The 16,810-nt window shown below is 38.5% G+C and overlaps 1 protein-coding gene across 1 annotated transcript in view; it reads right to left on the bottom strand.

Annotated features, from left to right (window-relative positions):
- NR1D2 (nuclear receptor subfamily 1 group D member 2) overlaps positions 1–16,810 on the bottom strand; it is a 40,581-nt gene that overhangs the window by 3,816 nt on the left and 19,955 nt on the right. The window contains exons 4-7 of the mRNA XM_055135522.1: positions 15,128–15,272; positions 11,942–12,564; positions 9,541–9,726; positions 5,730–5,940 (exon numbers count right to left, since the gene is read on the bottom strand). Coding sequence (XP_054991497.1) covers positions 5,730–5,940; positions 9,541–9,726; positions 11,942–12,564; positions 15,128–15,272 — 1,165 coding nt within the window. The remainder of the gene's footprint in view (positions 1–5,729; positions 5,941–9,540; positions 9,727–11,941; positions 12,565–15,127; positions 15,273–16,810) is intronic.

The raw sequence follows: 16,810 nt of genomic DNA, 5'->3' as shown, positions 1-16,810 counted from the left end.
AGAAGGTTTTCTAAAACCTCAATTTCTATGAAGACTAGAAACTATGGTCTTGGTGAATTCAAGGTCAGAGAACCCTTTATACATTGAATTCATGACATACCTATTCTGTACTCTTAGAGGAAGTACATCCCTCTCCCAAACCTGTACTACTCACCCCTCTCCAAATTTTTTAGACATTTCTACAGACTGAAAATTAAAATCCGTTAACAAGTAATTCTATAAAATCTATAAAATCTATAAATGAGCTTTCAAGATTCACCTATGTGGCAAACCACACTTCCTAATACTGAACTGGAAGCAAGAACTCCTATTTTAAACACTGAAAAAACTATTACTTCCTAGCTATAAATCCCTTTCTCTCCATGGTATCAAGATTCTTCCAATCTCATAAGCAAATATGTAAAGAGATTTCTCTCTTGGCAGCTAAAGCTATTCTATTAACAAATAGTATAGGGGGAAGGCTTAGAAGCTAAACTGACGGGTTCAATTACTTGCTCACCCAATTATTTAAAATGTAGCCTCAGGTGAATTTTTTATCCCTCTGTTCCTGTTTCTCAAATTCGGTGCCTGAATACCTAAGGATAACATGTCCTATCTTGACTCAGGCCTTATAAGGATAAAATTAGATAATGATTTCTAGAAATTAATTCACACTGTTTTGGAAATAACAACCAAAACAAAACCTCGAGGCAACCATGGATTCCAAAAAAAGAAAAAAAAGCTATAATAAGCTATTTTAAGTGTAATTAATGATAATGAATGGTAAGCAAGTGATAGAGAATATAAATAATCCATGTTATCTGATACTTGGTGGTATATGCCTCAAGATAACATGGGTTTAGGATAGAGATTTATAACCCCATTTATTGTTTCAACCATGCACCATTTATATAATCATAGCACTCACATTGTCTAGCTTTGCCTTTTTTTTTCTTTTTTGCTTTTTAGGTCACACCTGGCGATGCTCAGGGGTTACTCCTGGCTCTGCACTTAGGAATTACTCCTGGCGGTGCTCAGTGGACCATATGGGATGCTGGGAATCAAACCTGGGTCGGCTGCATGCAAGGCAAACGCCCCATCCGCTATGCTATCTCTCCAGCCCCTAGCGTTGCCTTTTCGACAGGTTTGAGTGGTGGTGGATCTGGTCTCAAAATATTGAAGGTAAAACTAAAGCAGAGAAAGAGTACTGTGCAAATGGGGAAGGGGGATACTGGAGATTTTGGTGGTGGATAATGTGCACTGGTGAAGGGATGTGTGTTGGATGACTGTATGATCTAAACTCAAACATGAAAGCTTTGTTACTGAACCTTACAGTAAATCAATAAAAAATTAAAAATATATAATCGTGGCACTGCAAATGCTGTTTTACTCGTCAACTTGTAGACTCAAATGATAAAGCGGGGTAAATAATCACTGCTACAAAGTGCAATGTGAAAGTTGGAGGAAATCAAGTGCATGCTTTACATGTGGGAAGCCTGGGTTTGAGCCCCAGAACAGTATGGTCCCCCAAGCATCACTGGAAATGAGCCCTGCACACAACTCAGGAGTAGCCCCACTGCACTGATAGGTGTGGCCCAAAATATAACAAGGGGTGGAATGTAAATATTTTAATTCCTGATAATGTAAAAAAGTGGAGTGGCAAAAGAAGCCAGAGAGATACCTCAATGGGCTAGAAAGGATGCTTCACATGCAAGCAGTCCAGGTTTTCCTAGCACTGCTAGAACCCAATACCAGCAGGAATGACAACATCCCAGTCCCCAGGCCTATCCAGCACATTCAGGTGTGGTTCAAACAAAACAAAAAAGCCAGTATATGGGAGAAGAAGGATCAGAGTCTCCCTGTATAATGAGAAAAATTCTGAAACTATCTGAAAAATGTGTAATACATATAAGCATTAAGTGAAGAATCAAAGAATGTGAGTATATTAAAAACAATAAGCTAAAAGGAGCTAGAGTGATAGTACAGTGGGTAAGGCGCTTGCTTTGCACACAGCTGACCTGAGTTCAATCTCCGGCATCCCACATGGTCTCCTGAGCCCACTAGGAGTGATTCCTAAGTGAAGAGCCAGGAGTAACCCCTAAGCATCACCAGGTGTGGCCAAAAAATACAAAATAAATAAATATAAACATAGAAACTTGTGGGGCAGGTAAACAGTCCACAGGGCTGGACTGTATGCTTTGTATGTGGAAGCGCCAGGATCTATCCCCTGCACCAGATGATTCCCTGACAGACAGCAGCCCTGGAATACCTATAGACCCATCATTCTCCTACCTACAATATACTGATTTTCTGCTACTCCATATTTCAGTTAAAATTGTACTGCTCCCATAATCTGATACTGCACTCGTCATTTTCTGTCACTCTCCTTTTCAAATCACTTCAGGCTCTGGTACCTTCTCCTTATCTATATCTTCTCACATTAGTTCTTTTTGTTTCTAAAAAAATGTATAATATATACCATTACTTCTACCTTCCCCTAGTCTCCAGTTGATTTCTGTGATTCGGTCAGAACCAAAAAATTTAGTACAAGATTTTTTTGATTAAGTCTCTCTCTCTCTAAATAGAATGTAAGTTCTTTAAGACAAACATGTCTCTTAGCGTTTGCCTAATGTTGCCCTAATAGCATATTCAGATTATCAAGTAGTCCAGAAGAACAGCAGAGACTTAGTGCACCTGCCTTGAAAGCATATAATCAGGCATTCAAATCCCTGGTGTCCTACAATACGAAAAGCATGAGCCTGGCAGATCTACTGTCTGTGATCCATGCATGGCACAAGTAATTTCATGACTACCACAAACAAGTGTATATTTAAACACCACAAAGAAAGGTATGACCCCTACAAGCAGCACAACTGAAAAAAGAGGTATGAAAACGCTATGGCCAGGAAGTGGGAACTCCAGCAAGCACATTGTTGAGAACTAAAATAACCCACTGGAAACCAAGAGTACAAGCACAGCTGCCAGCATCCCAACTAAAGGACTGCAAACCCTGAGTCACACTGGCAAGCACCACTGTTAAAAATGTGTGAGTACAAAAGCCAACCCCCAATCATCACATCATTAAAAACAAAGGGAATTAAGAGGAAAGAGAAAGAAAATTTTTTTTGGCTTTTTGAGTCACAACCGACAATGCTCAAAGGTTACTCTTGGCTCTGCACTCAGGAATCACTCCTGGCAGTGCTTATGGGATGGACCATATGGGATACCGGGGATCAAACCCACGTCAGCCACGTGCAGAGCAAACACCCTACCTGCTGTACTTTCAACATTTTTTAAATTACTTTTGATATCTCAAGAATATATTAATATGACATCAATTCCATTATGAATTGCTTATCAAGAGACCATGAAGAGACAGGTAATGTGCAAAAAGGATTACAAGGTTACTAAAAAACACAGGTATCGAGTCCCAGGATGCAGTTCAGTGGTAGAGCACAACTTGCACATCTGAGTCATAGGGCTCAATCTCTGATAACAGTCCCTCCTTCCCAAAGGAATACTGGTATATTATTTTCATTCTAATTGGGAGTACATTTTTCGCCATTTAGAGTTGATAGGAAAAGTAGCCAACTTATGCTTTCAAACAGTATGAGTCATTATACCATGGAGACACACTCTTTAGAATACTCAAGAATGTCCTCTCCCTGAAAGTAATTTATACAGGACTAGGTACGAGATAGCTCATGGGTCACGGGCACATGCCTTGCATACAAGAGGACCCAAGTTCAATCCCCAGCATAGTTGTACCTGTCTCCTACAACCCTTAGCAACAGCAGGTTTGGCCCTGGTATACCCCAGCTTCAACCAAGCAACAGCACGAAAGTGCTTGACTAGTTGGCTGTATATCACACATATTTAGAGGAGCATCAGCCAGGAGCCCTGAGCTGCTTGGGGGGCGGGGGGGTGGGGGGGAGGTCCTCCCCTGGACAAAAAAAGTTACTAATTTATTGTTATCCATGTAATCAAGAATAATAGGGACCAGAGAGATTAGTGCAGAACCAGGAGTGACCTCTGAGCATAATCACATCTAGCCCAAAAAGATTAATAGCATATTTTTTATAATATCTCACTGACAATGTTACCTAGGTCAGTATAAGAAAGCAAATGGGAAACTCAAAATAGTTTGTACAAAACTTTGTCAAATTCTCAACAACTGTTTCAAAATAAAGTTAGTGATACTTAAAAATAACTAGCACTGAACGGGCACTCGATCACTGTATGACTGAAATGTAAGCACGAAAGTTTATAAATATGTAACTGTACCTCACGGTGATTCATTAAAAAATAAAAAATTAAAAAGAAAAAAAGAAATGAGGCAAATTCAAAAATATTAAATAAAAATAACTAGCACTAATTTACAAGTCCCCAGAAAGTTATTATGCCTTATTTCTAGTTTGTTACTGAAAATAATCTCTATCTTAATGACCACTGTCTGAATTGAAATACTAGGTTGACAATAACTGCCATATAGATGCAACATGATAGGAAAATTAGGAAAAACATCAACAATTCACATAAACATAAAATGACAGGACTAAAAAATCCTCATCACCCATTCAAACAGCTATTCCATACCAGACTCCATGCTAGATTCACATGGTACAACCTCTTATGTTCAAAGAAAATGAGACCCAAAAAGGAAATTATATACCCAAGTCACACAGAAAATCCATTGTCAAAGTTAGATGAAAGCTAACAACTCATAATTCACTTCACTGATTTTTGAAACAAACCACATTAATGCATTTTGACAGTTTTTAATAGTTAAGTAACTCATACAGAATTTTAATTAAAACTTACATGGATTTTAGAATAACCTCATAAACAATATTAGGGAGGGAGGGAGGGAGGGAGAGAGGGAGGGAGGGAGGGAGGAAGGAAGGAAGGAAGGAAGGAAGGAAGGAAGGAAGGAAGGAAGGAAGGAAGGAAGGAAGGAAGGAAGGAAGGAAGGGAGAAAGAGAAGGAGAGAAAGAGAGAGAGAGAGAAAGAAAGAAAGAAAGAAAGAAAGAAAGAAAGAAAGAAAGAAAGAAAGAAAGAAAGAAAGAAAGAAAGAAAGAAAGAAAGAAAGAAGAAGGAAGGAAGGAAGGAAGGAAGGAAGGAAGGAAGGAAGGAAGGAAGGAAGGAAGGAAGGAAGGAAGGAAGGAAGGAAGGAAGATTGATATAGGCTTATGGGGGGGGAAGCAAATCAATAAGTCACTGTGAGGTCCATCTAAAGAGTTTTCCTTCTACAGGGGTTGGAGCAATAGCACAGCAGATAGGGCGTTTGCCTTGCACGCTGCCAACCCTGGTTCAGTTCCCAGCATCCCATCTTGAGTGCAGAGCCAGGAGTGACCCCTATGCATCACCGGATGTGACCCAGAAAGTTAAAAACAAAAACAAAAACAAAAAAAGTTTTCCTTCTACAAAGCACTTTCATCATTAACAAAATAAACAACAACAAGGGCTGGAGAGACATTACAAGGGTTAAGGAATTTGTCCTGCATGTGGCCAACCCAAGATCCATCCCAGGCACAATATGGCAGTATCCCCCCTCAAGTACCACTTGGAAGCACCTCCTGAACGCTGCTAATGTGATCCCCAAACCCAAACAGAATAACAAAAATGAGAGGTCTTCATAGTTTAGCATCTTTCTTCTATAAAGCTCACTTGAACATGGTCAAATGCAACCTTCTCTCCCCATCTGGTCACTATGTTCTAGGTGCGGCACAATTTTGAGCGAACTTGCTTACCGGCAGACACCAGGACAACTGCTGTAAACAAACTCATCTCTTCATCGCTTAGCTGGAGAGCATTTAGCTTCTCACTAAATTCAAACATAGAGTTTAGCAGATCTCCTGCTCCCATAGAGTGTAAATCATCCACACTGTATTTCTTTCCACTTAAAAAGGTAACAGTACGTTCTTTTGCATCAAATAAGGATGCAAATCGTACCATTAAAACCTGAAAAAGAAAGAAATTGAAATGTCTTTGGAGAAACAAACGTATTCACAAGAAAGAATTCAGTATTCAAGTCAATTCAGTAATATTCTACATGTGAAAGCTTTATTTTTACAAAAACCATTTCATTACGATGGGAGTGAACCCGGGGACACTGGTGCTGGGTGTCCACTGGTGGAGGAATGGGTGTTGGAATACTGTACGACTGAAATCCAATCATGAATAGCTTTGTAAAGGTCTCTCTCACAGTGATTCAATAAAAAAGTTTAAAAAAAAAAACATTTTAAGGCAAATTCTCTATCAAAGCAACAAATATTTCAAGAACATAAAAAAAAAAAGTTGAACTGCCTATGGCAAAATTAAGAGTCCATGTAAAATTCTATAATATTCAGGAAAGCAAATGCAAAATTAAAGCATGAAATAATGGCAAGAAATTTAAAACTGGGTCATGATCAAAGACATTAAAGAAACTTTCTTAAAAAACCAACATATTAACTTGTTTTCTAATTCCTCAATAATAAGAGCAGTATTTCAATGCAGCAGCACTGGAAAACATCAAATCACAACAGATGAACTCTTTATTATTTCAAGAAATCATAACCCAAAGGGGCAATATACAGAGAAAAGTATAGTAAAAATGATCAGGACACTGTTATAATTGAAATATAAACAGAACCAGTCCACTTATACTAAATCTATGTCACAAATTTCTCTCAATAACCAGAGGAAGAATAAACATAAACAAATACTTCCTTTTGCAATGCTCCCCTGCTGGATATTGTTGGAACAATGGAGGACTGGTAGTAGTGCCGTGGGTACAAGTGGGGGTGTTTCCTGTTCTTGTTTTTTTGGGTTTTTGGTTGTTTTTTGTTTTGTTTTTTCCACATAAAGACGGTAGGTTTGGGGCTCTGAGTGATTTTTCCTTCTGGAAAAGGGGCCAGGCAGAGGAGCCGAGCTATCCCTCCCCAGCTCCCCGCTCGCCCAGCAGCCTAGCTGTCACACCCACAAACTGCCTCTAGGCGCCACCTTAGCACACCAACACCCTGGTCCAGAGACTCTCAACTGAATCCTAAAATGGATTAGTGTCCTACAGAGATGTCTCTGGAACCCAACCATTTACAATCTGGAAATCCAGAAGCACGTGGCCACTTTTGTGGCCACACAAGCTCTCATGTTATCCAAAATGAGCAATGGAAAATAAATTATCTAGCATTTGCCCCTGGCAGGCAGGCTTGAATGGTGGTGGGAAAACTCAAGCAAATCATAATGCCCAAAAGTAGAGAGAGAGTATTGGGGAAATTGTCTGCCACAGAGGCAGAGTGAGGACTAGAATGGGAGGGGTGGGGTGAATACTGGGGACACTGGTGGTGGAAATGTGCACTGGTGGAGGGACAGGTATTCAATCATTGGTTGAATGTGATTCAATGAAATTTTAAAAAATTTAAAAATACATTAAAATTATTAAAATTAAACTGTGTAATGAATAAGTAACAAAAATATATTAATTGCACAGATAAAATTTCAAAATAAAGTTCAAGAGAATAGAATTCATGAAGAGCAACACAGAGGTGAATTAACTGTGCCTGAGAATTGACCCCATAATCTCAAGTTCTATCTGTAAAGAGGTAATCTATCTCATACAGACAAATTAACATTGATCAAGACTCCAAGAAGGGGCTGGAGCAATAGCACAGTGGGTAGGGCATTTGCCTTCCACGCAGCTGACCCAGGTTCGATTCCCAGCATCCCATATGGTCCCCTGAGCACCACCAGGGGTGATTCTTGAGTGCAGAGCCAGAAGAAACCCCTGTGCATCACCAGGTGTAATCCAAAAAGAAAGAAAGAAAAAAAAAAAGGACTCCAAGAATATCGTAAAATCTATCCAAACCGCAACGAGAACGTCTCTGATATATTAAATGCACTTTAACCAAAAAAAGAAAATGAAAAAGGGAACAGGTCTAGAGCAATAGTACAGTGGGTAGAGCACTTGCCTCGAACATGGTCTACCTGGGGTCAATTCCAGGCATCCCATATAGTCATAGTCCCTTGAGCACCTCTAAGAGTAAGCCAAGTGCACAGCCCAGGAGTAACCTTAAAGCACAGCTGGGAAAGGGGAGGAGCAGGGGGAGGGAAAGGAAGGAGAGGAAACGTGTGACCCCCCAAAAAATAAATAAAATAGAAAGAAAAAGAAGAGAAAAGATGCCTCATACCTAGAGAGCTGAAATGAAGATTCTGCAAGGATTCTGCAGTGAGGTTAGATGGACAAAATTTAAGATAGCAGGGTCGGAGTGCTAGAACAGCTGCCTCACATGCAGCCAACCCGGGTTCGATCCCAGCATCTGACATGGTCCCCTGAGCACCACCAGGAGCAATTCCTGAGTGCAGAGTCAAGAGTAACCTGAGCATCACTGGGTGTGACCCAAAGAGGAAAAAAAATAAGGTAACATATAAGAAATGTCTGGTGTGGGGCTGGAGCATAACACAGTGGGTAGGGCATTTGTCTTGCATGCGGCCAACCCGGGTTCAATTCCCACCATCCCGTATGGTACCCTGAGCACTGCCAGAGGTAATTCCTGAGTGCAGAGCCAGGAGTTGTTAACTCCTATGCATCGCCAGGTGTGACCCATAAAGAAAAAGATAAAAGAAAATGTCTGGTGAAGTAAAGGGCGCTAGGAGGGCCCGCTCAGGATGGGAGATGCGTGCTGAAAGTAGACTACAGACCGAACATGAATGCCACTGAATACCTCTATTGCAAACCACAACACCCAAAAGGAGAGAGAGGGAGCAAAAGAGGTAGAGTGGGGTGGGAGAGACGGGGTGGGAGTGGTGGGAGGGATGCTTAGGACCACTGACTGATGTTGAAAAATGGGCACTGCATTCAACACCTTTATTGCAAACTACAACACCTAATCAGAGAGAGAATGAAAGGGAATACCCTGCCATAGTGGCAGTTTGGGGTGGGGGGAGACAGAACTGGGGAGGGTGGGAGGGACGCTGGGTTTACTGGTGGTGGAGAATGGGCACTGGTGAAGGGATGGGTTCTCGAACTTTGTATGGGGGAAACATGAGCACAAAAATGTATAAATCTGAAACGGTGATTCACTAATTAAAAATAAAAATTTGAAAAAAAAAAAAAAAAGAAAAATGGGCACTGGTGGAGGGATGGGTACTCGATCATTGTATGACTGAAACACAGGCACGAAAGTTTGTAAGTCTGTAACTGTACCTCACAGTAATTCACTAATAAAAATATTTTTTAAAAAAAGTCTGTTGAGTGCCAAATACCTTATACTCAAATAAAAGACAGACCCACTGTTTTTCCTTCTTATTCTATACTAAACATAAGTACCTGGGGATGCTTTCAATAATACTCTCCAAAATCAGCCAAGTCCATACCTAAGAGCAGTACTAGAGTACATATCTAAAAATACAAACCACTTACATTTCAAGCTGTAACTATGAATTTACCTATCCCAAGATGCTGATATGGTCATTCTTTTGTTGTAGGTTAGCCTCTAAGACTATAACTTAGAAAGGACTTGAAATGTTTAAGAATAAAATAGTTCTTGTCCTGCATCAATATTCAGGACAAATAAAACCTACCTCAAAAGTCCCAGCCTTTAAAAGGTTGACCTGGTCATGCTGAGAGAGATCTCTGAACCCAGGAATACGTTTTGCAAATTCTACCACTTCTTTCACTGCTGGGGTGAAGCTCATTGAAAATTCTTCCCAGATTTCATGTCCCGATTTATGAGGATCTACATATGGAGACTTGCTCATTGGACAGACCTAGTAAGCAGAGAACAGGAATCTGTTAAATTATACGGTATTAAAGAATTTTTAAGTGTCAGTTAAATCACTGGAAACCCCAACAAGAAGCAATCCTCAAAAACAATTTAATCTACAGACATTTGCTGACATTTGCTCTTCCTACATATTATTGGCCTTATAATAAGAAGCCTCAAGGCAAACTACTTAAAATAGCAATTAACTTATTACCATAGAAGAGATATTAACCTAAGCAAAAAATGAGCTCCAGAACAAGCTATTTTAAAAACTTGTTAAACAGGTCTTGTCTTTTTGTTGATGTTTTGCAGTGTCAGGGATCAAACCCAAAGCCTCTATAGTGAGGCACAGTCACAGTCCCAGAGAGTGTTCTGTAGTACTGCTGACACATAAGCTAAATTTATGCTTTTCAAATAATCTCATACTCAAATAACTTTCTCAGCCCTGTTAACTATGGCAGATACTATACTATTTCTCAAATGAGGAAACATTCTAGGACGTGACTTAAATAAATACAATTAGAAGCCTGAGGTCTAGGACCCAAGCCCAAGTTTAGTTACTACTTCAAAATTCAGTTTTTCAGAGACTGGAGTAATACTACAATAGGTAGAGTGCTTGCCTTGCATGCACCAAACCCAAGTTCAATCCCCAGCATCCCATGTGGTCCACTGAGCACTATCAGGAGTAATTTCCAACTGCAAAACCAGGAAAAACCCCTAAGCATTGCCAGTTATGACCCAAAAACATAATAAAACAAACCCCAAAAGTTCATTTTTTTATAAGTAAACATATGAATAAGATTGGAAATTTTTTTTTTTCTTTTTGTTTGGATCATACCTGGCAATGCACAGGGGTTACTCCTGGCTCTGCACTCAGGAATTACTCCTAGTGGTGCTCAGGGATGCTGGGAATCAACCCAGGTTGACCGTGTGCAAGGCAAACACCCTACCCGCTGTGCTATCGCTCCAGCTCCAATACTGAAATTTTTTAAATAATGAAGTTGCCTTGCTTTTCTGAAAAAAATAATCACCGACCACTTATTCAGCAGTGGTGTAACCAATAACCTCCACTTACTCAATTAAGCAATATTACTGGGGCAGGGTAATACAGGGAAGCATGGCAACTGCCTTGCACATAGCCAATCCAGGATTGATCTCTGGCCATTAGGAGGTGTGGTCAAAGATTATGAACTATTATTAGTAAATTAGTAAAACCATTTTGGGATTGATTTTTGGGGGGGCAGAGGTCAAACTCGGGGCCTCATATATACAAGGCAAGTGTTCTACAGCTCAACTGTATATCCTTACCCTAAAATCAATCTTTAAATTTTGGTAAAATACAGAGGACCCAGCAGTGGTATAATTCTATAATTAAAAAGAATATTATAAAACAAAAACAAAAGTCTAACATTTTGTCCAATCCTAAGGTAGTCACTAAATCTAATGAAATCTAATCAAATATGGACCTTTCAGATCCATGAAATCAACTACTAGAAAATGAGGGTAAAAATCTAACAGACTGCGGAAAAGTATTTTGAAAACAAAGAGTATTTTAATTACCTCACTATAGAAATTACCAAGTACTACCAAAGGACCTCATGGTTTAAACTGGAAATGGTGCAGTACTGCTGCTTTTGATGGAATTTTAGATGAATACACAATCATTGTACTTTCATGTAGACTGTTGTATTTGATAAAAAAAAAATCTTGAATATGAGCAACATTTATGTCACAGCACAATCTGAGAAAATCTTTAGAAATCAGCTATTAAAAAGTATTTCTATATTCTAAATTAAATATCCATGTTCCATAATTAAAGTACTTATTGAATTATAATAGTTTAAACTCCACAGAAATCAAAGTGTTATGTTAAACTAAAAGAGCAAGCCTGAGAAAAATCCCAAAGCCAGTTACTAATTAGCCAAAATGCATATTCTTTTTTTTAAGAATTAAAGGACCAATTTTTTATGATTTATATCTTTTATAAAATTCAATTCAAATCAGAATATCAATCATATGTTTATATCTGTTCGAAGTAATTCAGCAAATGATGTTAAAGTATTTAACTTAAAACGTTGCACAAAATGCTGTAAATCTCTTCGGCTTTCTGACATATACACCACACACATACTATTGGGAGTTGGTTAAACCCCGAAATAAAAGAAAACCTTCAAAGCTTTCCTTAATGCAAGTGAGTAAAAAAATTAATTTCACTATACCAGATGCATTCTCCCTCCAGTGTTGCAGAGGTAACTATTCTTGTTCTCATTCTGAGAAAATCCATCTATTGAAACTCTATCACATACTCTTTGAGTATAAGCATTTGAGAAGTTCATACAGTGTCCATTTGCAATACAAATGGCATGCCCATTTGGGTAATGCATTATGTTCCTCCCTTTGTACTGTCCATTGAGATGCTGTTGGCTCTCACTACAGGGAAAATGGCTAAGCCCACTGCCACAATGGTCTTGATTTAAATTATACTGCTCCAAATTCTTGGGAATCCTTTCTCTCTGATGCTGCATAGTCTGTGATGGGTTTTCTCGCTGCTCTTGATTATACAGAAAGGTATCCTTATGTGCTCTTGTCACCATGCCAATCACTTCTTCTTTTGCAAAATCTGAAGAGGGAGGAGAAGAGCTTTTGATGTTTTCTGTCTCCAGCTGGGGCTTAGGTCTGAGTTGTTCCTGGGCTGGCAAAGATGTCTGTTCATGATGTTCTATTAATGTGTCATTCTGCAAATGACCACTGAACTGGCTGTTCATCATGGTCTTCATTGCACTTTGCATTTCAATTAGCATCCTCTGTTTTTCACGCTTAGGAATACGACCAAATCGAACAGCTATTGAAGAAAAAAGATATTTAATGTTCATATCCTTAGATAAATCCTGCTTACACAAAATTACCTGATAGTTATGGTCTTGAGTCCAACAAGGATATATACGTCTCTCACACAAATTATCAAAACTTGGCTGGTTCTATTTCTGATATACCACAGAAAGTGGAAAGGAGGGCTGGAGCAACAACACAATGGATGGTGCTTGCCTTGCATGCAGCCAACCTAGATTCAATCCCCAGCAACTCTATATGGGCATCTGAGCACCACCAGGAGTGGTCCCCAGGCACAGAGCCTGGAGTAAGCCCTGAGCACTGTGTGTGTGACCCAAAACAAACAAAAAAAGTAGAAAGGAAAAGAGATATTATCCATTTTCTCCTAAAACTAAGCTGAGAGCTATTTCTTCTTTATTATGCAAGCAAAACCTAAGAGAAAAATCTGAGATTAACTAACAAAAATCAGTTTAAAACAGTAACCATTCTTTAATGAAGCTGAAGTAGTTGTTTTTAAGAATGCACAGGGGGGCAGAAAAAATGCACAAGGGGGTTGGGTAGATAGGTCAAAGAGCTGCAATGCTGGTTTGTGTGCAGAAAGGATATGTTCAAACCCTGCCACTGACTTGTCCCACAAGCATTACTGTGAAGAATATCAGGGACTACTGTGTCACTAGTAGCTTGGGGCAGGGAATTTAGTTACATGAACAGAACCTAGTCAGCACTATTAATGTAATGTAGTCAGTACAATCACTCCTTCAATTCTGACATTCAATTCATTTTTGCAATCTTAATCCAAAGCCCTGATACGGTCCAACTATTGAATAATAAGCTCTTTTTCCTGTCTTCTTAAAAAATGAAAATAAAATAAAATAAAAAGCAGCAGTCAGCAGGAAAACAATTACTAGAAAATGTATTTGCTGGATTTTTTGGGGGGGGCTGGATTTTAATTAAAATCAATGAATCTTAAAAAAAATTGTTCATCCTCTCTTCTGGAAGAGCTAGTCTAGGAATAAACCCCATATTAACTTCAACATTTCTATCCTGGAGGGGAAGAAAAGGTTTTTCTAATATTTGTACACAGATAATAAAATTTCAATCAACAAGTCTTACTCATCTAATTATAGCCTCTAACATTATCTATCAGAGACAAACAATTTTATCATGTCTCACACTCTAACTCTCCTCCCTTACAAATGATTGCCATTTTTTTCTTTTGAGGCAATCTTAATATCTATCTTTGGAATAGAATTTCTAGAACTATAAAAAAAATTTTCAGGCAATTTAAATTCTAAACAATAAACTATTGTAATCTTAATTCAAGAAACTTCTGCAATTCTAATTCCATGATCATATAATATCAATCTAAGGAATTGATTAAGTGACCTTCTCCTTAATGAATTATACTCTGAATATTTCTTAATTAACCCTACCAATCTTTCTGAAACCTTCATATTCCTCCACTGTTATTTAAAACAAAATGACTCCAAAAATTATTACCTAGGAGAAAGCTTTTTCAATGATAACACAAAAATAGCAGTAAAAGCGCCACAATATCCACAAGTTTTATTTTTTATGGAAATAGAACATGCAAGAATTGCATAAGCATGTCTAGTCCAGACCCAATGTTTGTTTTGCATCTTTTGTTACACTCATCAGAATCTGTTCTATCAGTACATTACCATCCCACAGGTGAGAAAGCAAGAGATGTAATGAAGAGAAATGGAGTCCTCTACGTAATTCTTTAAAAAAAAAAAAAAAAAAAAAAAAAAATCACGATGGGGCTGGAGAGATAGCACAGCGGGTAGGGCGTTTGCCTTGCACGCGGCCGACCCGAGTTCAAATCCCAGCATCCCATATGGTCCCCTGAGCACGGCCAGGGGTAATTCCTGAGTGCAGAGCCAGGAGTAACCCCTGTGCATCGCCAGGTGTGACCCAAAAAGCAAAAAAAAAAAAAAAAATCACGAGATGGACGAGAGAGACAGTACAGTGGGAAGAGCAACTGCTTTGCATGTGACAGACTGGATTCAATCCCCAGCACCCCACATGGTTCCCCCCAAGACGGCCAGGAGTGATTCCTGCGTACATAAACAGGAGTAAACCCTGAGCACTATTTGGTGTGGTCCAAAACAAAAGAGACAGACGAGTGGGGGAAAAAAGTACCTATACTCAGAAGAAAAAACGAAATTGTACAAAAATAAAAGACTTTCTACAAGAATGAAAAATAAGGGGCTGGAGCGATTGCACAGCGGGGAGGGTGTTTGCCTTGCGCGCGTACGACCCGGGTTCTAATCCCAGCATCCCATATGGTCCCCTGAGCACCGCCAGGGGTAATTCCTGAGTGAAGAGCCAGGAATAACCCCTGTGCATCGTCAGGTGTGACCCAAAAACCAAAAAAAAAAAAAAAAAAAGAATGAAAAATAAGCAAACCAATTAATAGTTGTTGAAATAATGATGTCAAAACTAGACTAATGACTTAGGTGTGCTACGAGAGCAAAATACGTTTTCTCAAACTGTTAAGAAATAGCCAAGTTCCATAGGCTTTCAATAAATCACTCTTTAAACAGGGAACATACCATCTCGTGACATTCCAACAGACAAACATTTTTTGAATCGACACTGCTGGCATCTGTTCCTATTCATTCTCATTATAGAACAGTTTTCATTCTTCAGGCACTTCTTGTACTGGATGTTTTGCTGAATGCTTCTCCGAAAGAAACCCTTTAGCACAGAGAAAGATACACCCATTCATTTAAAGTCTCCGATGATCTCCTCATAGCATTCCCCCAAGCCTAACTAGAAAATTGGATAGATATTCAGTATGTTACCAGCTACCAGAGAAATAAGGTAGCTCACTGGCTTAAAACAAAGGAGAATAGAATACTGACACAGAATTTAACTGGATTCTTATGTAGCAGAAAATACCTTAACCTAGGAGTCAAAAATAACTCTTTCCTTTGGAGATCCTTTTTGTTTGCAAAATTACCCTTCCTACTAGACTTTACCCCGCTACCCCTCCCATTCCTCCCTATAAGCCAAATATTTTCCAGCTCACACTTTTTATCAAATACAAATTCCAAAACTTCTAAGATATTAAAGAACTTAATGTTAAAGAGTTGAATAAGAAATGGGTTCCATATTTTTAATTCCTCAGAACTAAAAATTACATTAGAAGAGCTTGGTCCTTCCCAGATCACTATTTGCTGACACCAAAAAGGCCTAACAAGTATCACACCACATACCTACAGACTAACTAATGATCCAAGGAGACATTTCCCAGCTAGATGGATAAAAATAACAGCCAATTAAATATGTGTGATCTGTGGTAGGTGTTAAAGATCTCCAGCTTAACGATCACAGGAGAGAAGAAAATTTAAGAACACAATTACTAAATTGACCTTAAATTCTAACCTTCCTTAAATATCATAACTTCACATTTTGAGTCTATATTAGTTATTATCAGATTACTAACATTTAACAGTTATGTTACTAACATACAATAACTGACTTGAACTGAGTAAGAAACATTTTTAAGAAGTTATAGAACAGCCATGTATATTTAATCAAGAATACACAATTTGGCTCATTTGTGATTTTACTTCTCTGGTAGTTTTTTTCTATCATAAAGTGGGAATTTGCCTGCCTTACAGGCCACATTTTGTGTCTTTTTAAAAAAAAAAAAAAAAAAACTTCACAGAATTTTTAAAACAGTGAAAAAGTGCTAATCTGTACTAAAGTGCTCTAATAGTTTTGTGAAGAACCCAACCATTAAGATCCACCAAATCTAGTTCACTCAATCACCCTGGAAACTAATTCTTTCATTTTGTATATTCATCATCTTTCTCATTCATATCCTGCCAAACTAGATTCATACTTCTGGCTTTCAGAGAATAGTAAAAGGATGTACCTTGACCATGTTAATTTTTGAAACTCAGGAGTGTCTGATTAAAAAAAAAGAGAGAGAGATAGAGAGATTCCCTGCATATAAAGAGGAGGTATAGACTATCTCATTTGGAACTATCTGATGAAAACACTAAATAAAATGAATCATCCCAATAAATAAAATGAAATTTCCCAAGTGCTCAACTTATATTCAATGTTGTTTTACTACGTCTACGAATACCACATTTTTACATACTGTACTTAGAAATTATACCTAATCCCTAGGATCTATATGTGACATGTCAGAATGTCAATGTATTGATGATATCTATTCAAAGTTTGGTTCAAACTAAGTTCCAAAATAGTAGTGCCCTATC

The sequence above is a fragment of the Sorex araneus genome, chromosome 4 (assembly GCF_027595985.1).
Source record: "Sorex araneus isolate mSorAra2 chromosome 4, mSorAra2.pri, whole genome shotgun sequence".
Lineage (NCBI taxonomy): Eukaryota > Metazoa > Chordata > Mammalia > Eulipotyphla > Soricidae > Sorex > Sorex araneus.
This window is presented reverse-complemented; position numbering and strand designations above follow the sequence as displayed.